We start from the raw sequence: 23,794 nt of genomic DNA, 5'->3' as shown, positions 1-23,794 counted from the left end.
CTGCACTGCTGCTCTCACAGTGCCCTTCCCCAGGCCCCAAATTCGGATGGATTTTTCTAGAGGAGGCACACGGAGGGTGGCTGCTTCTCCCATTTGGCTGTAAAGACTTGAAGTCTTCTTTAGAGCTCAATACATGAAGGGAGTATAAGCTACCTGTTGGGTCCATCATTTCCTTTTGTGGCAAATCTCTTCCTGTCATTCAGCAGATGAAGGTCCAAGATATCAGCCAGGGTACATCTCCTCCTTTCACTGGCTGGACACTTTTTCTTTTATCAGACTGGACACGTTGTGTCAGGTTCACAAGTCACAAATGGAGGTGCTCAAATGTGGTTACCTGCCTAGCCTAGTCCCATATGCACACAAATAGTGATCATTTGCACACTATGATTCGGGGGATGCTAAGAACATGTCTATGTTAACTGTCTAAAGGATCATCTTTAGAGATTCGTTACTTTGGGTCAACTATTTGAAAAATTTAATAATACTCCTGAGAGCTTTCCCTGATTAAGTCATTAACATCTTAATGTGAATAAGTGGAGAGAACTTTGATGGGAAACATCTTAACATTTAAAGGAAAAACCAAGAGTCGGCCAGGGTCTGTTGACTCTTGCCCTCATCAGACCCTCTGGCACCTCATTGTCCCTGCCATCATTCCAGTGCTTTCCATTCAGGGGTACATGGGGTCCTGGGAACAGGGTAGCCTTGTTTTTTCTCTAAGACCTTAGGTGTAGGTCCAAGCTAGGATATCTACTGAGGGATTTCCCTTGGATATAGAACTCTGAGGAAATGAGACACTTTAAGAACACTTTGGAAGCCTGTTGTCCCTCAAAGGCTTTGGGGAGAACTTTTTGGTTGAAGAGTACCAGCCAACCCTGCTCTTTCCTAATGAGTTTCTGCTTCCTCACTCTCTCCTTTTTCAATCAGTCTTAGAGGATGATGTCAGATTAATTTTGCTAAATTGACATTCTAAACCTGCCAAACTTGTACCCCAAATACTTTGCTACTCCCTATAACCTACAGAATAGGGAGCAGAAAAAAAAAATTCTCATTCCGGGAGTCCAGGTCCTCTATGATCTGACAACTGCCCTTTCCAACTTTCTTTCTGCACCCTTCCAGTTAAACTACATTACTTGTGATTTTAACATTGTGTCTTTGAATAAGGGTTCTCTCTGCCTGAGATATCCCCTCTGTTGCCTGTTTAAACATATCCAAATACTATAAATGCTCCCACTTCCACTCCCATAATTCTTAAATTTGGAGCTGTAGACCTCTAAACTTCTGGAGTTAATTAGTCAAATCTCTTTAATGGCACTTGACCACTTTAACCTTGTGTAAGAGCTTCTGCAATAACCTCTTAAATAGAGTATAAATAAAACCATGAAGGACAGAAACTAGGTCTTATCATTCTTTATAGGAGAGCCTTGAGTAAGAGATCAAGCAGCTGCGTGAATGAATCAATGAGTGCATAGAAGGGAAAAGATCCTGATGCTAGCTAGGGACATGGGACATTAGGTGATTCCAGCTTTTTCCTCCACGTGGGTTCTCCTAACATACCTAACACAGCAAAGAGACATTGGGCAAGATCTCCATCTGTTTTGGAACAACCACGTCTCTTGAACTTTTGAATGAATCACCAAGGAGGGCTCAAAGGGGGTGGGAGAAGAGCATGGTCTCCGAGACTGAGACTCTGGAAGGTGGAATTAAGGGAAACTCATGGGCTAATTCTGGGCTCTGGGAATAAGGAGATCCTTAGGACATATGTTTTTGATGCTCCATTGGAAGGATACAAGAGATCCACCCTCGTTGGGGACGTTTTCATGTTCTTGTTGTGATCATTCTAGGACAGAATGTCTCAACCACAGCCCTATTAACATTTTGGACTGAATAGTTCTTTGTTGTGGGAGGTGTGCTCTGTGCATTGCAGGATGCTTAGCAGCATTCCTGGCCTCTACCCATTAGATGCCCATAGCATCCCCTTCCCCCAGCTCCAGCTGTGACAACCAAAAATGCCCGGGGGAACAGTTGCCCACCTCTGGTTGAGAACTGCTGTTCTAGGAAATTTATTGCATTGTCAATTTCTTGAGGACAGGGAATGTTGACTGAGTTGCTTTGCATCCTTCTACTCCTAGGAAGTGTCGGCACATAGAAGTTATTCATTCTTTTATTCAACACCTTGTTATTGAGCCTTTCTATGAGCTACACCCTGTTCTAGGCACTGGGCATATACCAGGGAAAAGGCTGTCAAGGCTCTCGTGGCACTTACGCTCTAGACGCTCTGAGTGCTATCTGTGGTGGTGATCTCAATGGCACCAGTTATTTTAACTTCTTTTTCACCCTGGTGAAAGGCAGGCCAAACTCCGATGACTCTATGTCTAGGTCATCATTTGGGAACACTCACGTCCTTTGTTCTCACAGGAAACATTAAACTAGAATTTGCTCACACATGTTTTTCCTACTTTTCTCCATGGTAGAGCCCTGTTTCCTGATGAATCAAAGTGAGCTCCTTCCCTGCAGGGAGTTGCCATGGGTGGATGAGGATGCGCCTCTGTGACTGCATGCAGAGAAAGCAGGAAGGAGTGAAGGGGCAAAGTTTGTACTAGAAGGTAGGTACCAACAGTTGGCATATTTCCTCAGCACATTCTGAAGTAGAAAGCGTGGAGTCTTGCCATTTCTGGGGCAGAGGCTCGATCTTATGTCTGTCCTGTCAGGAAGTTCTTACTCATATCTCCAGAACCAAGTCAGCTCTCACATTTGCAGTCATGTCTTTCCCAGCTTCCCTGGCAGTTACTCACTCGTTATCTGTGTTCCTGCAGCACTTTCAGGGGCTGTCAGAGCACTTATTTTATTGCTCAAGGCGAGTGCTTTCACTGATTTGAAATTTCCTTGCTTAGCACAGTGACTAAAGCATAGATAATGCCCAAGAAATATCTGTGGAATAAATGCAGCGTAGGTTGCGTGGTTCACGAGGAAGAGCCCCGTAGTGGCATCAGAGGATGCAAATTCTAGTCCAACTTTGTCACAAAGTGAATCTGCAGACAAGTTATACAGCTAAAATGTTCACATAAAATCATATAGCAATTGAGGGATTATTATTATGTGGGACAGGTTTATCTCTATTGAAGTTACCTAGAGCCGCCTCTCTTTCTCTCTCTCTTTCTCGCGCGTGCGCGCACACACACGCGCACACACACACACAATCATGCCACAAAATACCAGTGCAGTGTCCCATGCTTATGACCAGAGTGTGCAGTTAACCTTGGCGCTGTCGTCTGAACTCCCCCGGATCCCCATGTCGAAGCCCCGCCCGGCTGGTAAGGTGCAGCATGACTCTGTCTCTCTCCTTCCCACCACTGTTACTTACCTGAAGACTTCAAACCCCCAGCCTGCCAAGGCAGTGAAAAGTCTGGGACTCAGGTCTCTAGCTGGGTTCATGGCACAGCCACTGTTCAGTCCCAAGGAGGAAGAAATGACAATAATCAGGAGGCCGATGACAATGGGCTCTAGGCCTCTGGGGGCTCCCAAGTTTCTGGAGTCAAAAATGGCAAAGACGATCATGAGGAGTATTGTGGTAGCCACCACCTGGAGAGGGAGAAGTTGAGCCAGGGCTTTAGCCTGCATTCTGCTCACCTGCATGCCTCACAACCGTCCCTTCTTACTATTCTACAATATTACAGTATTACTATTTTACTTATATTACAATATGCCTCCTAATAACTGGCATGTACTGGGTAATTGTGCCAGTCTCTCTTCTTTCCACAGCAATTCTAGAGGAGAAGCTAATATAATTCTCATTTACAGATTGGTTACCCTACACACTTAGTAGGTGGCAGTCAGGTTTGGATTCAGAGAGTTTGGCTCCAGAGAATGTGATCTTAATACCACACTATCCTGCTAAGCTACTACTCAGCTAAGTAGAACGGCAAGCTGCAGGCTGGAAAAATGAATGAAAGGCTTGTTCAAATTGGTGAGAAAAGCAATGTGAGATATCAATAGATGAGTGTGCAAAGAAAATGAACGGAAAATTCCAAAAAGGAAAACAGAATTAGGAAACCAGTGGTAAAAACTCATTTGTAATAAAATAAATGCAAACAATATCAAATGTTAGGAAAAGGATATCGTTATTTCAGGCTTTTCTAATAGATTTAAACAAGTACTATGCTTTCAAAAGGAAATTGAGCAATAATTTAGCAATATGCTTTCAAAAACATAAATTTATGTATACAATTTGATGCTGCTGGATATTTGAGAATTACACCGTGGAAATAATCTAAACCATGGAAAAATCATTTTAAAATGTCCACTTTAGCAAAATTTATAGTACTGAAAAACTGGAAGCTTTTACTCTTTTTTTAGTCTACTATACAGCCATTAAAAACTATAAACATAAAAGCTATGTAGTAATATTTAAAAATGCTTATGACATTAAGTGAAAAAAAATTTGTATGTGCTTTCTGTTTTACACAGCTGTCCCTCAGTATCTGTGAGGGACTGGTTCCAGGACTTCCTGCAAATACCAAAAATCCATGGATGTTCAAGTCCCCGATATAAAATTGTGTATTATTTGTATATAACCTATATACATCCTACTGCATATTTTAAATCATCTCTAGATTATTATAATACCTAATATAATGTAAATATGGTATTGTTTAGGGGATAATGACAAGAAAAAAGTCTGTACATGTCCAATACAAATGCAAGTTAAAAAATATTTGTGATCCACGGTTGGTTGAATCCATGGATGCAGAATACACGGATATGTAGGGTTGACTCTACTTAAAAACACACATAAAAGAAAAATTTTAAGACAATAAACAAAAATGATAATAGGTATTCTGAACTGGCCAATTATAACTGGTTTCTATGTTATTTATTTCCCAAACTACTGTTTAACAGTTAAATGATAGCCATTATTTATTGAACATTTATTACATGCTAGGTACTTTATATGCTTTATCTCATTAAAACTTCATAGTAGGGGCCAGGTGCGGTGGCTCATGCCTGTAATCCCAGCACTTTGGGAAGCCGAGGCAGGCGGATCACGAGGTCAAGAGATCGAGACCATCCTGGCTAACATGGTGAAACCCCGTCTCTACTAAAAATACAAAAAATTATCCAGGCGTGGTGACGGGTGCCTGTAGTCCCAGTTACTTGGGAGGCTGAGGCAGGAGAATGGCATGAACCTGGGAGGCAGAGTTTGCAGTGAGCCGAGATTGTGCCACTGCACTCCAGCCTGGGCGACAGAGTGAGATTCCATCTCAAATAAATAAATAAATAAATACATACATACATAAATAAATAAAATAAAATAAAAACTTCATAGTAATGCTGTGAGGTAAATCCTGTTATTATTCTCAGTTTATAGGTAAGAAAACTGCAGTAGAACAAGGTTAAGACACTTGTCCAATGTCAAACTTATAAGAGGAAGAATCAGGATGGGAACCAGGCAACTGATTTTAAAGTTTAAGTTCATTATCATTTCATCTGCTTTCCAAAATAATAATGTTAAAATAATTTTTAATATTAAAAGACACATGTTCCCCCAAGAGCACTCTTCTGTGGAAAGCCTTCTCCAACTCTTTCTTGCAGAGTAAAACCTCCCACCTGTGGGCTTCCATGACATTCTGACTTTACTTCTATCACTGTCCTTGTCACTCTGCAAAAGAATATCTGTTTACTTCTTAGATTGAGCATCAGGCTCTGAACTCATTGAAGAAGGAGGACCATAGAGCTGTACATGGCTAAGTAGGTGCCCAGTAAATAGTTACTGGGTGAATGATTGATTATTAACTAAACCAAGGAAAATGTTTGGACAATATTTAGAGCTAAGCAATTTAGTAATCTTGAGATAAGGTGACCCCAAAATATGGTCATGATGACCAAGAACTCTGTTGGGTGTTGACTGACTGATAACTGGTAATTTCTGGAACTCTCTCCAAAGCCTAAGGAATACAGAGAGCCTTCAGAGTTTGCTGATGGTTACAGCATCAGGGTTTTCTAATATTTGCTTTTTCTACTTGACTATGTACACAATAATGGACTTAGAAATCACAGACCTTAGAGAAATTGCAAACTCACTCTGAGACAAGGACACAATGAGAAAGCTCAGGATGTGGTATGCAGGTCAACATTGATCAAGATACAGCTTTGGGAGACTGAGGCAGGCAGATTATGAGGTCAGGAGTTCGAGACCAGTCTGGCCAACATGGTGAAACTCTGTCTCTACTAAAAATACAAAAATTAGCCAGGAGTGGTGGCTCACACTGGTAATCCCAGCTACTTAGAAGGCTGAGGCAGGAGAATTGCTTGAACCTGGCAGGCAGGGGTTGCAGCGAGCTGAGATCATGCCATTGCACTCCAGCCTGGGGCAACAGGCTCAGTCTCAAAAAAAAAAAAAAAAAAAAAAAAGCTTAGAGAACACCACCACCAAAATAACCAAAATTGTTGTAGCTCTTCTATGCTCTCTGCTTCAAATTTCTATTATAATATGGCCCTTATACTCCAGTTTCTTATCTAATTATATATTTTTTCTTTTATTTTCTTCTTTTTTTTGCCCAGGCTGAAGTGTAGTGGTGCGATCATAGCTCACTGCAGCCTCCAGCTCCTGGGTGCAAGCTATCCTCCCACCTCAGCCTCCCAAGTAGCTGGGACTACAGGTAAGCACCACCACACCTGGCTAATTTTTGTAGTTTTGGTAGACACAGGGTTTTACCATGTTGCCCGGGCTGGTAGTGAACTCCTGGGCTCAAGTGACTTGTCCAGCTTGGCCTCCCAAAATGCAGGGATTAAGATATGAACCACCATGCCCAGCCCTATCTAATTATATCTTATTTTGCATTGTTTCCTTGTTCAATGCTCTTCAACTAGATTCTAAATTTCTGGGCAGATACTGTTTATAATGCATTTTTCTCATATTTTTCTTTTTATCCTCATAAGTAACTTCATGAAGGCTCATATTATCCCCATTTTACAAGTGAAAAACTTGTGACCCAAAAAGTTCAGTACTTTTCTGAAGCCATGCAGGAAGTTGGAGGCAGAACAGCTATTTTAATTCAAGCATTCAGACTCTGTATCTTGGATCTTTACAACTCACATTTACTTTTCAGTCTTTCAAGCTCCAGACACAGGGTCAAGCACATAGTGAGTTTTCAATAAACGCTTGTTGCCTGTTTGATTGATTGATGAAAGTGGAAAGTAAAAAAGCTAAGGACATGAGGGCACAGTTTTTCATCCATACATTGAATGGAGATGGGCATAGATGATGAACCGGAAGATCCATTTTATACACATGCGCATTCTGATCTGCTCCACTGTATAAATCCTGATCATAGAAGCAGAACTTAGAGATACTGAAAAACATAGCCTTCCTTTCAGTGTGCTGACCAAGATGACCAGCAGCCTTCTTGGGACACAGTAAGAGAAGAAAAGTCTTTTGAGTTGACAATGTTAGTCCTGCCACAAGCTGACCAAATAGGTGTGCTATTGGTTGCACCACAGTATGCTTGGGTGCCAGAAGCTTGTTTAAATGTCAATAAGGCAGAGATACTTCTAGCCACCTTGAGAGTTTAAATAAATAAACCTATGTACACGGTGAGACGGAGAGGACTGGTGATACCTTAGGCTCAGCTACCACCCTTCACAGTCTTTGATTTGAAATAGAAATGTCTTCTCTTGTGGCCTCCACACTTAGACCACATGTTCAAAAGAGACAGTAGTGAAGTGAACTCCATTCGTGCCTACAGGGTTTGAAACATTTAGTCATTCATTCTTTTCTGGATCTCAACTAATGGGAACAAGTGTATGTATTAAAGAGGAAGGAGAAAACTTTTCCGGTGGTATCAGCTTCCTGCAAAGGTAAAACGATTATCAAGAAAGCTTGGGTTATGCCCAGCAACCTCTGCTGTTGGAAATACAATCTCTCCTTTCTGAGTGGTCTCTAATTCTCCAATGCATTTCCCTTATAAGAGCATATCTTTTCACCAAAGTTAAGTCTTTGTTGAATCTACACTTACTTGATCTGCAAATGCATTCGCCAGAGATAGATACGGAGCTGGGTATGTCGCAAAAATGTGTGCGGTTGCATTTTCTCCCACGATCAGCAGTTTTCCACCAGCAAAGGACATAAGTCCATCTGTGAAAGACAAAGCTCCAGCACATTAGTGTTCTCTGGGAAGAGTTGAAGGAGGCCTATGACAAGCCTTCTGCTAAACAACCAGTCACTCGGGTTGAGCTTGGTATAGCCGTGTCATTTGTCTCTCTACTTCCGAGGAATGATAGTTTTAGAGATGCCCAGGCGAATCCCAGGATGGAGGGTCAAAGGAAGAAGGCCCTTGGCCTCTCTGAATGGCCCACTCCAAACTTGAACAAATTCTTCTTCAATAGGGTCCTGGGAATGAATTCTCTTTTGGGGAAATTCTTGGACTTTTCAAGGTCAACTGAAAGCCAAAGCAGGGCTTGGTCTTGCTCTAGGAAGAATTTGTAATTCCCAGAGGGTTCTCAGTAACCCCTAATACCACTCCAGAATTTAAGGGTGTTGCAGTAGACTGAAGACGCCCTTAGAGCTAGGGGTATGGCAGCCACTGCCACAGCCAGCACTGACCCCAGGCCATTCTTGCCACAGCAGTGGGCTCTGAATTTCCCGTGTGGCCTTGAATTCCCTTTTAGCCCTTTTAGACTCTAATTCTCAGAGAGACACTCTATGGGGAAAAGTCCCTTTCTATAACCTATTTCTCTTTTTCTTTTTTTTTTCCTTTTTTCTTTTTTTTTGGAGACAGGGTTTCTGTCTGCTGCCCAGGCTGGAGTGCAATGGCGTGATCCTGGCTCACTGCAGCCTTGATCTGGGCTCAGGCAATCTTCTCGCCTCAGCCTCCTGAGTAGCTGGGACTACAGATGTGAGTTACCACACCTGGCTTATTTTTAATTTATTATTTTTTTTTTTTGAAGAGACAAGCTATCCCTATGTTTCCCAGGCTGGTCTTAAACTCCTGGGCTCAAAAGATCCTCCCGCTTCTGCCTCCCAAAGTGTTGGGATTACAGGCGTGAGCCACTACACACCCAGTCCTCCATGACTTCCTAAGGCCTTCAGTTTGGGAGTCATAATGTATTAAGTCTTACCTTGGGTTAGAAGGAAGGAGCTGCTTTAACAGTTGATTTCATGGGAACGCCAAGGTGTTTTAGTTTGAAAGGCCTTGAGAGTCATGTAATTCAATTTTCTCATTTTCCAGAGGAGGAAACTGAGACTACTCAGATCAGATGACTTATTTAAGTCGCACAGGTATTTACTGAACAGCTAGAACTAAAGTCTGGTCTTCTATCACCAGTACTGTGTTTTTCCCAAGGACTGTTGCAGAGTGGATGCCCCAGCTGTTTGATAGAAAGACAATGAGGCTCCCACCCAGTCCACATCTCTGCTGTGTCTCTTCCTTCAAAGACATCATCCCAGAGTCCTTCTCTCAATACTTACTGGTCACACCTTTGCCACGAGAAAACACCTCCTTTCCCAGCCGAATCAGAGACCGCAGTGGGGAAGCCACTGGCCTATTGCTTGTTGTATGGATGTTCATGTTGTAGTGCTGGCTTGGCACAAAGACAGGCTTCCTTTAAGATCTGCTCCCCATTTAAGATATGACCATTTTCATCAAGAGGATTCATGAATTTGCTGGAACGGTAATGTGGCCTCATTTTCTCAAATTTAGAACTTCCTGTCTCTTGTAGAATGCTTCCTGTCCTTGCTTTTTCTCACCTGTGCCTACCAAGTAATTCTGACTTTCAAATTATGCCCAGCTCTTCCTAATCATAAGACTCAGGGACTTTACTCACCATAGTAAATGCCAAAGAGGGTTGCGGCCCCCACAAAGGCTCCCAAGAACTGGGCTCCCACATAAAATGGCAATTTGAACCATTTCATCCGTCCAAAGAGACACATTGCAAAAGACACAGCTGGATTGATGTGGCCACCTGCAAAGAAGGGAAGATTGGAGAAGTGAGAAGGCAGGTCAAGGTGAAGAATATACAGAAAACCATCTAGAGATCTCAGGTGCAATTCAGTCTTCTAGGTAGGGAACTACTGCCTGAGAGGAGAAACAGGGGTGTGTATGCACATGAAACAGAGAGAGTGTGTGTATCTGAGCAGGGAGAGAGGGAGGACTGATCATTTTCATGGCATCCTTGGATAACTGTTTAGAATGTTTATCTTGATGAAAAGAGAGTCAGGTATAAAAAGAAACTTGATGTGCTTAAGTGGCTCTTTATTAATAGGGTTGTATCCCTCTGTTTATAAAGCAATCACCCCAAACAGATTGATGTAGCTATTAACTTCAATATCTTTCAAAAGTCAGTATGCTTATCCAATATATGTATAGGATTTAAATATATATCTAGCAATTTCTCAGGCCATGACCAGAGGATATAAAAACAAGCTCAAAAGAGATGTATCTTTAAGGGAAAATGACTGTGGGTTGCTGAGGGTGGGGGCATAGTTGATTTTGAGTTGGTCACAGAGTTTGAGTGGCTAGTTCTCAGTTCCTCTGCATAAACAATGCATTTCTGTCCTACACAGAAATGTAGCAACCCTTTCCTGAGCCCAAGCCAAGCTCCAGCTAGAGCAATCAGCTTCCTTGACTTGCATCCAGCCATAAAATCAAATGGAGAGTTTGCTCTGTGGTTGGTCTCTAACATCTCCAGCTGGGTTTGCTAGTAACAACAAGAGCAGCATTTATCAAATACTTGCCAGATACTATTGTAGGGGTAGTAGGTGCATTTGATCCTCTTAAGAACCCAATGAGATGGGTACTACTCCAGTTAATAGATGAGAAAACTGAGGCATGGATGGAAAGGAAGTTTCTCAAGGCTACATGGTCAGTAAGTGGAAGAACCAGGATTCAAAGTCAGGTTTATCTGAATTCTAGAGCCTATGTTCTCTGCTATACCACTTCCAGACCATCGTCACCGTGTTTATAAAGGCTTCTCTGCTTTTGTGGGCAGAAAAATAAATAAAGAATTGTTAAAAATTGTCTGAGCATATAGGCTCACTTCCTAGTGAAAACAGATGTTCATTTGAGGAAGACAGATGACATTTTGTGTGGAGGGGGAATCAGAGACACCACATTGAGATGTGGACTTTCAGGCTGTGGACTTAGTTGTAAACAAAGGAGAGACGATGGTGGTGACGATGATGCTGCTGATCCTACACGGAACCAAAAGGTGCACTTGTTTCTAGAAGCCTCTACCACTCCCTGTGGAGAAAGCTATGCTTTTTCCAAGTCTACAGGGCAAAGTGGACTTGCAGTGGGTGGGGGGATTCTGGCTGCTGGCTAAGCCACAAGGGTCCTTTCTTCACCTGCCCCTGCCACTCAGTGGCTACTGTGAGTGACAAAATGCCAGTGTATTGAAGCACAGATGATTTCCTAAAGCATTATAAACACTTCAACTGTTGAGTTTTCCTTTTCAACCCAGGAGAGCCACAATTCTGGAGACTAGCAGTACACCTTACCAGGGAAGGCTAGAAACAGGGGTTAGGAGGGAGGAGGGGACACACAGGGCAGTGGGAAGTTCCTCTTCTCCCAGAAGCTTGCTGCGGAGTAGCTGCCTCCAGCTGCCTGGCAGTAGCCATTGTGAAAGGAAAAGGGGCGGGGGCCAGGTGCAGTGGCTCATGCCTGTAATACCAGCACTTTGGGAGGCCGAAGTGGTTGTATCACGAGGTCAGGAGTTTGAGACCAGCCTGCCCAATGTGGTGAAACCCCGTCTCTACTAAAAATAGAAAAAATTAGCTGGGTGTGGTGGCAGGTGCCTGTATTCCCAGCTACTCAGGAGGCTGAGATGGGAGAATTGCTTGAACCCAGAGGTGAAGGTTGCAGTGAGCCAAGATGGCGCCACTGCACTCCAGCCTGGGCAACAAGAGCGAAATTCTGTCTCAAAAAAAAAAAAAAAAAAATTAGCTGGGCATGGTGGCTCGCACCTGTAATCCCAGCTACTCAGGAGACTGAAGCAGGAGAATTGCTTGAACCCAGGAGATGGAAGTTGCAGTGAGCAGAGATTGTGCCACTGCACTCCAACCTGGGTGACAAAAAAAAAAAAAAAAAAAAAAAAAAAAAAAAAAAAAAACAAGGGGGCCGTAAGGGATCACCTCCAATCCAACTCCCTTGAGTTTCGTCTATTTCTTTGTTTAACAATTTCCTCTTCCAAAATAAAATTTCCCATAAGTATGTTTCTGTCTGTTAGCTCCTTCTAAGCATCCTGAGGCTGGAACTATTATTTACCTTGGACCTCACATGTTGCAAGGCATTTAGTAGGTGTTCAATATAAAAGCTGAAGAAATAGGCTGGGCGTGGTGGCCACGCTTGTAATCTCAGCACTTTGGGAGGCCAAGGAGAGTGGATTACGAGGTCAAGAAATCAAGATCATCCTGGCCAACATGGTGAAACCCTGTCTCTAATGAAAATACAAAAATTAACTGGGCGTGGTGGCACACACCTGTAGTCCCAGCTACTTGGAAGGCCGAGGCAGGAGAATCGCTTGAACCTGGGAGGCAGAGGTTGCAATGCTCCGAGATTGTGCCACTGCACTCCAGCCTGGTGACAGAGTGAGACTCCATTTAAAAAAAAAAAAAAAGGTTGAAGAAATAATCAGAGGCCTTATTTAGATAGCTCAGACTACAGAGATCTACAGAGGAAAAAAAGTTGCTTGGGGATCAAAAAGGGTATGTCTGGAAGGGTGCTTTGCAAAGCAATGAGGAAAAGGGCTGGAAAGGAGGCAGAAAGGTTCAGAAAGAGAGGTGGACAAGTGGCACCCTGATGCCTCTGGTTAGAGGCCAAGTGGCTGCTAGAAATTTCTCCCTGTAGAGATGAGTGGTCACCCTGGCTTATCACAAGGACAAGGCAGAGCAGTGTATTGGAAAGAACGTGAGAACTAGAGTCAGTGCACTCAACTCTTGGCTTTGCCAAGCTTGCCGGGACAATCAGATTTTTCACATAAAGGGCCTGCGGGCACAGCTGGAGCCCACAGGGCACAAGGTGAAAGTCTTAGGTGAGCAGACGGAACCCCTTCAATGTTCTATTGTATGCAAATCCTCTCCTTCTCACCACCCATACACAATCCTGTGATCAAGGTAACCCTATATTTTATTTGTTGTGAAAACAAGGCTATTTGCTTTTTCAATAAGTTTATTTTAGTCATAAAATGCTACATCAAGAGCAATTACCATCAGCCTAAATGCTTTGCTCAGGATGCTACATAATTAGGGTTTTATGACCTCTGATTGACTGGATTTGACTGGAACATTCCCAGGGGAGCAGGATGCTGTAACTTCTTTACAATAAGGTGACGTTTTATATTTAAGGGGCAAATATCTGCTGACCTCACTAGTCGGCGACCACAAAATGGGATCCCATTTATATTTATGCCCAGTATAAATTGGTTACTTTTGGAATTTTCAAGCAGATCTTACAAACCAGTATGTGCCCACAAACCAGTATGTTAGCTGCAGCGACAATGAGAAAGTCACCTCACACACACAATTCTCTCCTATTCCTGCATCTGCTGAAGCTGATACTGATGCTGTCGTCCACACAGATGTCATGATGGGCCAGTGTGTTGTGCTGCATGTTCCCAAAATGTTCCCAAAGCCACCAGTTCTCAAGGAGCCTGAACTGTGCTAGATTCCAGAGATAGAATGGTAAGGACTGCCTTTCCAAGCCAATGTTACCATTTTCCAGCCAGTCTCAGACACCACTCTATTTGTATTTTAGGGTCTCATAGTTGCTCATAAACATTTTGGTCAGGTCCTGACTCTCACCCAGAAGCACAGCTTCCGCTGAAAGAAGTCCCATCAGTTTTGGCCCTTACTCTTCTAACTCTAGGGACTCAACCCCAGTTTAGGGGCTACAGAAGACTTCACACCATTTCTTCACTCCTTCTTCCTACTGGTTCTTTCCCTTTTTCCCTCCTACAGTGACTGCAGAAATCCCCAGGTATATCAATGGACACAAACAGATATGGATTGCAGTGGTGACGGGTGTTAACAACAGTGGTAGGGTCTGGGGCCAACTAATTCTAAGTATCTACTTGATGTTCAGTTCAGGGTGTTACGCAGGCCAAATACTCCAAAACCATGTCTCTACCTAAAAAACGGCTGAAAATATGGCTACATCTACATTACCTGGTGAATGCAGTGGGAGCTTTTAGGGGAAGCAGTTAAGCCTTGGCATATTTAGGGCAGTCCCCTGGTTTTTCTTGTGCCCTTCTTGGAGTTTGCCTTGAGGTAAGCAGTACAGTGCTGGGATCACAGCAAAAGCTGGACAAGAGTTTGAATGAAGACACTGTGCATGCTAGCAAATCACATATATAGGAGTCTGGGAGGTCAAGGCTGCAGTGAGCTGTGATCCCACCACCACAGTTCAGTCTGGGCAACAGAGTGGGACTCTGTCATAACCTGGACCGCCTTTGGATCTGAGTCTGGCTGTGATATGGAAAGGGTGCTAGCCCATCAATGGCCATTCCAGGTGCACAGCCCAAGGAGCTCCCAGGGAGTCTAAGCAATTGTTCTTCAGTGCCACAAAGGTAGTGTTTGCTACCAGGCCAGTCAGCTTAACTGCAGGATCCTCTGCCCAACTAACCTGCTTGTAATGCCCTTCTCATAATAGAGCATTGGAAATGCTGTGTAAGAATGGGAATGTGTTGGCTGGGTGTGGTGGCTTATCCCTGTAATCCTAGCACTTTGGGAGGCTGAGGCAAGTGGATCACTTGAGTCCAGGAGTTCAAGACCAGCCTGGGCAACATGGCAAGACATGGTCTTTACGAAAAATACAAAAATTAGCTGGCTGTAGTGGCTCGTGCCTGTAGTCCTAGCTACTCGGAAGACTGAGGTGGCCGAAGGTAGAATTGCTTGAGCCTGGGAGGTCAAGGCTGCAGTGAGCTGTAATCTCAGCACCACACTCCAGCCTGGGCAACAGAGTGAGACTCTGTCTTAAAAAACAAAAAATAGGCAGGGTGCAGTGGCTTACACTTGTAATCCCAGCGCTCTGGGAGGCTGAGGCAGGTGGATCACCTGAGGTCAGGAGTTCGAGACCAGCATGGCCAACATGGTGAAACCCTGTCTCTACTAAAAATACAAAATAATTAGCCAGGTGTGGTGGTGCATGCCTGTAATCCCAGCTACTCGGGAGGCTGAGGCAGGAGAATCGCTTGAATCCGGGAGGTGTAGGTTGCAGTGAGCCAAGATTGAGCCATTGTGTTCCAGCCTGAGGGAAAAAAGCGAGACTCCTTCTAAAACAAAACAAAACAAAACAAAAAACAAACAAACAAACAAAAAATGAGGATGTGTGCTTCACTGTCACACAGATCATGTGAACCTGAGACAAATCTTGGCTCTGCCTCTTTACCAGCTGCAGGGCTTCCAGTTATTTACTGACTCCCTCTCAGTAGGGATTTCTCTGTAGAATGGAGATAGTGATGCCCACCTCAGAGTGCTGTTGTAAAGGAGAGGGAGATAAAGGCAGTCTGGCATTTAGCAGAGTGCTCAGCATGCATAGTTTCTCAGTTCACTTTCTTCTCTTATCACCAAGTCTTGACTCAATGCTCTTAGGACCCACACCAGGCTGCTGAAAGATTCTGAGTGTCTTTGGTAACCAGATCATTTCCACAGTCACTTCTAAGTCCCTAGACTGCATTAAATTATCATCATTTCATTTTGTTTCTGAGAACCATGTGAATGGCTTCTAATCAGTTTACTCCTCAGGGCAGGATTAGACTAAGACCTTATAGATCAGATCTGCATGTCCATGAAAGCACCATCCATTTTGCAAGAGATCCAGACTCTTCCTGTTTGCTATAGATAAAGGTCCAGGACTTGCCTCTGTTGGAGTGACCTTCACTGAGCTATTCACAGGGTATCTGGGAGTTGGATTCCAAATGTGGGCTAGAGCAAGTAAAAAATCCTGTTGACTGGTGGAGAAGAAGATGCAGCAGCCAGACTTAGGAATGAATCCTTTATGAGCTCTAACCCCCATTTCTGTCTCTTGTTAAATGTTGCCTTTGCATAAGTTACTTACCAGTGGTTGGTGATTTTAATTTTATCTATAAAAATTTAATTTTATCTATAAAAATAGGATCCGATACACACTTTTGCAGGATTTTTAAGATATAAATAAATTAAGGTATGTGAAGCACCCAGCACTGTGCTGGCACATTGGAGTGGTTGAATTAATAGCAGCATTCATTATTTCTACTGCTTACCAGAGACACCGCCAGTCACATAAATGGCCATTGCAACTGCCATTGAAAATCCGACATTGATCGTGATGATCCCTCCAAAACTTCCCCGACTGAGAATAGCTTGGGCAACAGACCCGCATCCAAGGACCTGGAATGAGAGAGAAACTCAACAAGTAAGTGAGGATGGCTAGTGTCAGAAGTAACGGAAACTCGCAGTAGCAAGTATTTTTAAAACAAACTCGTGCATTGGGTTGCCTTGGGTTTTATATGAATCAAATTATAATGATTCAGCTATACGCAGAGAACAAAATGGTGGACCCAAGGCTGCATTTGGCTTACAGATAGATGAGTTTTGCTGTGCCTGCACAATGCTCAGATTTTGCCTACATTTATAAATCAGGAAATTTCACACAATGATCTAGTTATCTGATTTTCTTTAAAATTAAATTTTTTATTTTGAGACTATTATAGACCCACATGCGTTGTAAGAAATAATGCAGGAAAGGCCCATGTACCTGTTACCCGCTGGTTCCTTTTAATCAACTAGAAGATCTGGTTATTCACAGAGAAATAATCGAGCACAGTAGCAGCTGGGGGATCCCTTTAAACAGAGCTTATGCCTTCCCAACTGGCTCATTTCACTGCCTTTCACTCATTTAGGTCACCTTCCTGGCCTCTGTAGGTATTTGAGTTTGACAGTCCTATTCTTGTGGCTCCCAGTATAAAAGCAGGACCAGGCACACAAACCACCATACACATATCCAATAAAGGGGAAAGGTCACTTGTACTATGTATTAGGAAAAATGTCTGATATGCAAGAAAACAAAGGAAAATCTTAGGGGGATAGATTTGGCAATCAGGACCCCCTTATTCTCATGTATTTTCTCCCTGATGGGGCTATAGTTTCCTAGGGAGCAGAGGCTGCCAAACTCACTGCTTCTTATATTCCCTGTTGCACCAAGCCCAGTGCTGTGCTGATAGTAAGCATTCTGCAAACAGTTGCACAGTGAAGTGTGATAGTGAGTCTTCCACAGTCTTCAGCTGGTAGAGGATATTTTGGAGAATGAAATCCATATTCAGAAAGGTTTGCAATAAATATATGATGGTACATCCAGTCAGTAGACTGCTAGTCTACTGAAAAAAATATAAGTAAAAGAAAATAGAATAAAGGAGATTCGTGTGTACCAAGTGGAAAGATCCCCAAGGTATATTATTAAAATTTTAAAAAGATACAGAGCAGTGCTAAAACATGCTGCCAATTGTATTAAATACATTACATGCATTTGTTTTTATATACATGATCTCTCTCCATGAATACATAGGCAGCAGAAATGAGGTTAGACCCGAAAGGGTTGTGGGGAGCGCACAGGCTGGAAGAGAACTTTTCATTGTATATCCTCTCTTTTTTTAAATCCATGTGTTTTCTACTTTTTTTTTTTTAATGGGCCCCACATATTCATTGAACAATCAGTTAAAACTATTTAATTACAGTCCATTAAAGAAATACTTGGCAAAGGACGGTTCTTGGGAAAGACAGAACAGTTGCATACAATTTTGGTAGGAAAATGAGACAGCAAATGGCCACCAGCTTTCACTGTGCTGTGCTTTAAAAAGCTAGTGTGGTCCTGGAGGCATAAGTGTAGGAATTATTAGATGATTAGATGGAATCCAGTTGGGATTTTATAACTAAAGAAGAGCAATTAACTTGAGGGACATATTATTTAGGTGCAGGAAAATAGAGCATATGAGGAAATATTTCAGAAACAAACATATTTTAGGAAAAAGAGATTAACAATGTGAAGGCTTTTTATGAGGAAGATAATAACCTCCTATTGTGTCTTTTCATAAAGGATTGAAAATGGAAGAGTCTAAAACTAAAATATGAAAGCTTGCACAAAGACAATTTTTTTATTGTGATGAATTAATTCTAAATAGCCCCCTCAGGAGCTATTTAGAGGAGTATAAGTTACAAACAAGAGATATTTAATACATATAGAATGATTTCTCTGACAGCAGAGAAATTACGTAGATGATGTTTTCATGTCCCTTCCAGTCCCCAGTTCTAAGATACATCCGCTTGTCTTAGCAAGCAGAGAAAAGGTGGAGGGCTTTGCACCGGCCACTGCACTCCAGCCTGGGCGACAGAGCGAGACTCCGTCTCAACTTTTAAAAAAAAAAAAAAAAAAAAATCCCCTGGGTCCATTTTGTAGCCAAACAATTTCACCTAGACTTGACATTATTTTTTCCTAGAATCCTTATCTATTATAATAATTGCCGGAATTAAAACCACATTGGTGTCTCTCTCTCATTTTAATTTAAATCCAATTAAATGCTCTGGGCACAACTTCCAGGCGAACTGACATTTTTGTAGTATCTCCTAAAATGAGGAATAAAACAATACTGACAGCTGAGATGACTTGATTTAGACAGCCGGGGCTAAGAAGAGACACAAAAGAGAGAGGCCAGTCCTGAGCTATTATTGCTTTCTAAATAAGCGTCTCCCCTCTTTTATGATCCTGATGTACATGCACTTGTGCGAGTCTAGAGGGGACATAAAAGCTTTAAATGGTTCAAGTGGGCCCGTGGAGGCTTCTGCCTTGTCAAATTTCACTATGATTAATCCTCTCCTCTTCCACTCTAGATGCTGAAATGGCTTTTCTTAGGAGGATAATCAATGCTGTGTGCTGCAGGAAATAGGAGGAGAGATGGAGCAATGTGGGGACTTCAGTTACCCTCATCAGAAACACCGCTCAGAGGATTGGAGCCCAGATTTCCAGCACTGCATCTTAATTTAGAAATGTATTTTCTGTAGCCTGAAAAGCAACAAGGAAGCCAGGTAACTGCCTCCTGGTTTCTTCCTTTGCCTGCCTCCTCTTGCCTATATTCATAGCACCAGGACAGCAGATCATGGACATTCTGATGTATCATGAGCTGCTTGCTGGAGATCTGGTCACCCACTCTGATTCTCTATGTGTTCAGTGTATTTTTTTCCTCCAAAAATGAGACAACAGTTTTTTATGGTATCGACAATAAAAGTTCCATCCTGATTCCCTGCTCTCACCTTCAAGAACTGCCATACCTTTCCCTTCTTAGACTCAAAAAGGGCACATTGTCATATCCACTCTGTCTTGATTTTCCTGGTCTCCCCATCTAGAAAGCATTTCTTTTCTTTTTTTTTTTTTTTTTAATTTTCGTGCCGGGTCTCTCTCTGTCGCCTAGGCTGGAGTGCAGTGACACGATCTCGGCTCACTGCAAGCTCTGCCTCCCGGGTTCATGCCGTTCTCCTGCCTCAGTCTTCTGAGTAGCTGGGACTACAGGCACCCACCACCATGCCCGGATAATTTTTTGTATTTTTAGTAGAGACGGAGTTTCACTGTGTCAGCCAGAAGAGTCTCAATCTCCTGACTTCGTGATCCACTTGCCTCGGCCTCCCAAAGTGCTGGTATTACAGGTGTGAGCCACCACGCCAGGCCTAGAGAGCATTTTTAGGTCCATCGCCCATTCAGATTTTTCTGAACAAACCTAGTGTCTCTCCTCTGAAGTTCAATTGTACTGTTTATACTCTACAGTAAGTACTTAGTTACCTTCCAAGTGCCTAATCTTGCTTTCCTTATCTAGAAAACAGTCTCTTGGGTTCCTTTCCATATTAACATTGTGGATATTCTAATGTATCATGGTCTGTAATATGAGAGTCTCTTTGATTTTATTCTATCTGCTTGGGTGTTTTGCTTCCTAAGTCCACCACCCACTCCTCCTCAGCAGGCCTACAGACCTTTAAGATTTCTTCTACCTTCTTGACAGGACGTAGCCCTTGCTCAATCTAGCTGCGTCTTCAAGAAGAATTAGAAAAGTCACAAAACTATAGAGGAGATGGAGGGCATGACAAATGCATGGACACAGTGAAGATCTAGTGTTCAATGAGTCCGTCACTGTGTCTCCAAAGTTCCTCCTTAATCTTCCATTCATGTTCTCTCAATAGCTTCACCAAGCCTTCTCTTCTCTCATCAGCACAACCCACCCAACTGCCTTTCTGCATGTAACACCACCTTCTAGTTGACTCAGCACCTATTAATGGATGTGAAGACCAATGGTAACTCAGAATATCACATAAACTTTGTATTTCAATTATCCAGCACTGAAGAATTCATCACCCCCAAACTTAGTGGCTTAAAATGATAACATTTATTTTGCTTATGAATCTGCAATTTGAGAGGAGTTTGGCAGGGCATCTCATCCCTGTTCTACTTGGTATCAAATGGAGTGACTCAAAAAATGAAACATTGGAATTATTTGAAAGCTTGCATGTTCATGCATCTCAAAGTTGATGTTGACTGTCCGCTGATACCTTAGCTGGGGCTTACACATGGTTTCTCCGTGGGGCCTGGCCTCTTTACAATATGGTGGTTGAGTTCCAAGACTGAGCATCATATAGGCTCCGGAGACTGTGCTCTTAAATCCTGTACCATGCCATCTCTCAGTTATACCATTTTGCTGGTTCTAAACTCGATAGCACACAGAAGGCATGTGATACAGGTATTATCCCTAAAACATCCTAATTCGGCGTTCACCTAACCCATACTGGATCACCTTTAGGGACAGGGAGCTCATTACCACATTAGGCAGCTTGTTCTGTATACTTTTTATTGTTCCTGTGGTTGGAGCATCTTTCCTTACACGAAGTTGGACGCTTCCTTCCTGTAACTTCTGTACATTAGCCCCCGGCATATTGTTGGGACCAAGGAGAATAAGCTTTTCACATACCAGGCATTGCAATAAGTGGAGGGGCATAATGCCCTCCCTGGGTTCTCTCTTTGTTTGGATACTTGTCCCTTCATCTTTGATCTCTGCGTCTCCTTGGACTCCCAGTGAATCTTACCTGAGTAAGCTCTATGTTGTCAGTGTCCCTCTTAAAACACAGAGCCCAGAAATGGACACAGTCCTCCCATATTTGTTTATCACATTATGACATAGTAATTAACCTTCTGACTCATGGCTTCTATTGCCATCTGGTGCGACTCTTAGCCATGGAATGTTATTTAACTGTTTACATATTTATGCCTGATTTTCTCAATTGTATAAGAAGATTTTCAAGATAATATGCTGAACTCTTTTTGTCTCTGTAACAGCTTCTAGTATATTGGATGTAATTGAGTAATAGATCCTGGACATTATTTCCAGGGATGACACTTATTGGCAACGTAAATGAACATGTTATTTCTCATTCTCAGCTTGCTCATATATTAAAGGGGAATAATGATATGTCCCAGGTTTGAATCATACGGTTTTTTGATAAAGAATCAAATGAGATAACATGAATAAAGGTAATATTTAAACAACAATGGGCAACAATAAGGGTAGGATATTATTATTTTTAGTATAAACTCAAAAATTCCAGTTTAGGGTGAATAGGGTAAGAAAATAGACCCATGAACTTAACTGCTAACTCGCTGCCTGGCAATAAAAACAGGGGAGAAAAGACATCTATAACAGAATACATCTAGTTGAAATATTTGCTGTTTCATTACTAGTCATGGGATTTAATTTTGGTGAGAGAGGGTAAGCAGGAAGCTGATAAGATCTTCAAGGTGTTTTGACTATTTGTGATTACTCTCCAAAGATAGGCTATTTCATAATTGGCAGGATTTTAGTGCTTTTTGTAGGAAAGCAATGCTAGAAAATAGAAAGATAAATGCTTTTTTTTTTTACTATCAGGTTCCATACACAGAAGAAGGAAAAGACTTCCATTGGAAAAGGAAGAAAGACACTTAAAAGGCAGAATTCCTACAAAATATCGATTGGTGGGAATTCCTCCAGTCATTCCCGATTACCCAGAGCAAAAATTCTGGAATTATTAATACCTGTTATTCCTTCCCCTTCTCTCCTTTGGCCACTCATAGTCCGTCATTCCCATATCTGGTCATCTGCAGCCTCTAATCAGTGTCCCCACCTCCGATCTCTCCCCATCCAGAGACCATGCCAGATGAAGCACCACACACCACCTCCCCACTGCTCGGGAAATGTCAGCCCAGAGTCCTCAGGCTGGTCCTCAGGGCTCTCCATTGCCTTACCTCATGATTCCCAGCCACCTTCCTTTCCAGTATTCTTTAGCACAGATCTGCATCAGCCAGGCTGACATCCTAGTCACTTGGAGCCCTTTGAGCTGATGACACTTGTTTTCATCTCTGCACATCTGCTATGCTGTGCCTTTCAGAAGAAACACCCTTTCCTTGCACCTTCTCCAGCTAAACCCAATCTATTCTTAATGATGAGCTGAAATCTTGCCTTCTCTGTAGGACTTTCTCTGACAACAGAAGCCCTCATTGACTTCCTGTGCCTACTCTACGACGTCTGCACTTTGCCATTTTATTATATACCTGCCACCTTGTCTTGTGGTACCAATCCCCCCAAAACTATAATGTCCATCAGGGAAGTACACTTTTTTTTCAGGTTAATTAGAGAAAAAGCATACAAATTTATTTAACATGTATACATGGGAAGAACCACAGAGTGATTACCCTAATTCTTTATATTCCGTGCTTAAATAATAATATTTGATGAAAGATATTAAAATATCTAAACTTAAGCAAGAACAACAACAACAACAAAAAACAATTTCCCTGCTTTCAAGAAAAAGCAGGAAAAGATAAAAAAATTTAGTTTGGCCTATCCGTCTGATAAGGGATTAATAACCAGAATATATAAGGAGCCCAAACAACTCAATAGCAAACAAACAAAATCCAAATAATCTGATTTTAAAAATGGGCAAAATATCTGAGTAGTCATTTCTCAGAAGACATACAGTGACCAACAGGTATAAGAAAAAAATGCTCAAACATCATTAATCATCAGAGAAATGCGAATCAAAACCACAATGAGATAACAACTCACCCCAGTTACAACAGCTTTTATCAAAAAAACAGGGAATAATGGATATGCAGAAAGAGGAACCTTTATACACTGTTGGTGGGAATGTAAACTAGCATAGCCACCATGGAAAATAGTGAGGAGGTTCCTCAGAAAACTAAAAATAGGACCGCCATATGATTCAGCAGTTTCACTACTGGGCATGTGTCCAAAAGAAATAAAATCAGTATGTTGAAGAGCTATCTGCACTCTCATGTTTACTGCAGCACTATTCACAATAGCCAAAATATGGAATCAACCTAAGTGCCCACCAACCAGATGAATGGATAAAGAAAATGTGGCATATATACGCTATGAAACAATATTCAACCGTAAAGAACGAAATCCTGTCATTTGTAGCAATGTGAATGGAACTGGAGTCATTATGTTAAGTGAAATAAGCCAGGCATAGAAAGGCAGACGTCACATGTTTTCACTTATATGTGAGAGCTAGAAAAGTGGGTCTCATGAAGACACAGAGTAGATGGGGTGGTTCCTAGAGGTCAAGAAACGGCAGAGGAATGAAGAAAGGTTGATTAATAGGTAAAAATATACAGTTTGATAGAAGAAATAAGACCTAGTGCTTGACAGATCAGTAACATGACTGTAGTTAACAATAATGTATTGTATATTTCAAAGTTGCCAGAAGAAAATAATTTGACTATTTCTAGCAGAATGAAAA

At 42.2% G+C, this 23,794-nt stretch overlaps 1 protein-coding gene across 2 annotated transcripts in view; it reads right to left on the bottom strand.

The window, feature by feature from the left end:
* Window positions 1–23,794, bottom strand: part of AQP9 (aquaporin 9) — a 48,385-nt gene that overhangs the window by 3,211 nt on the left and 21,380 nt on the right. For both annotated transcript variants that reach the window (XM_011983173.1, XM_011983172.1), the window contains exons 2-5: window positions 16,231–16,357; window positions 9,820–9,957; window positions 8,013–8,131; window positions 3,362–3,579 (exon numbers count right to left, since the gene is read on the bottom strand). In XM_011983173.1, the coding sequence (XP_011838563.1) occupies window positions 3,362–3,579; window positions 8,013–8,131; window positions 9,820–9,957; window positions 16,231–16,273 (518 nt within the window). In that variant the 5' untranslated portion in view covers window positions 16,274–16,357. The remainder of the gene's footprint in view (window positions 1–3,361; window positions 3,580–8,012; window positions 8,132–9,819; window positions 9,958–16,230; window positions 16,358–23,794) is intronic.

Source organism: Mandrillus leucophaeus, unplaced genomic scaffold (assembly GCF_000951045.1).
Source record: "Mandrillus leucophaeus isolate KB7577 unplaced genomic scaffold, Mleu.le_1.0 Scaffold247, whole genome shotgun sequence".
In the NCBI taxonomy this organism is placed as follows: domain Eukaryota; kingdom Metazoa; phylum Chordata; class Mammalia; order Primates; family Cercopithecidae; genus Mandrillus; species Mandrillus leucophaeus.
The sequence above is the reverse complement of the archived record's forward strand: the minus strand, read 5'-3'. Positions and strand labels throughout refer to the sequence as shown.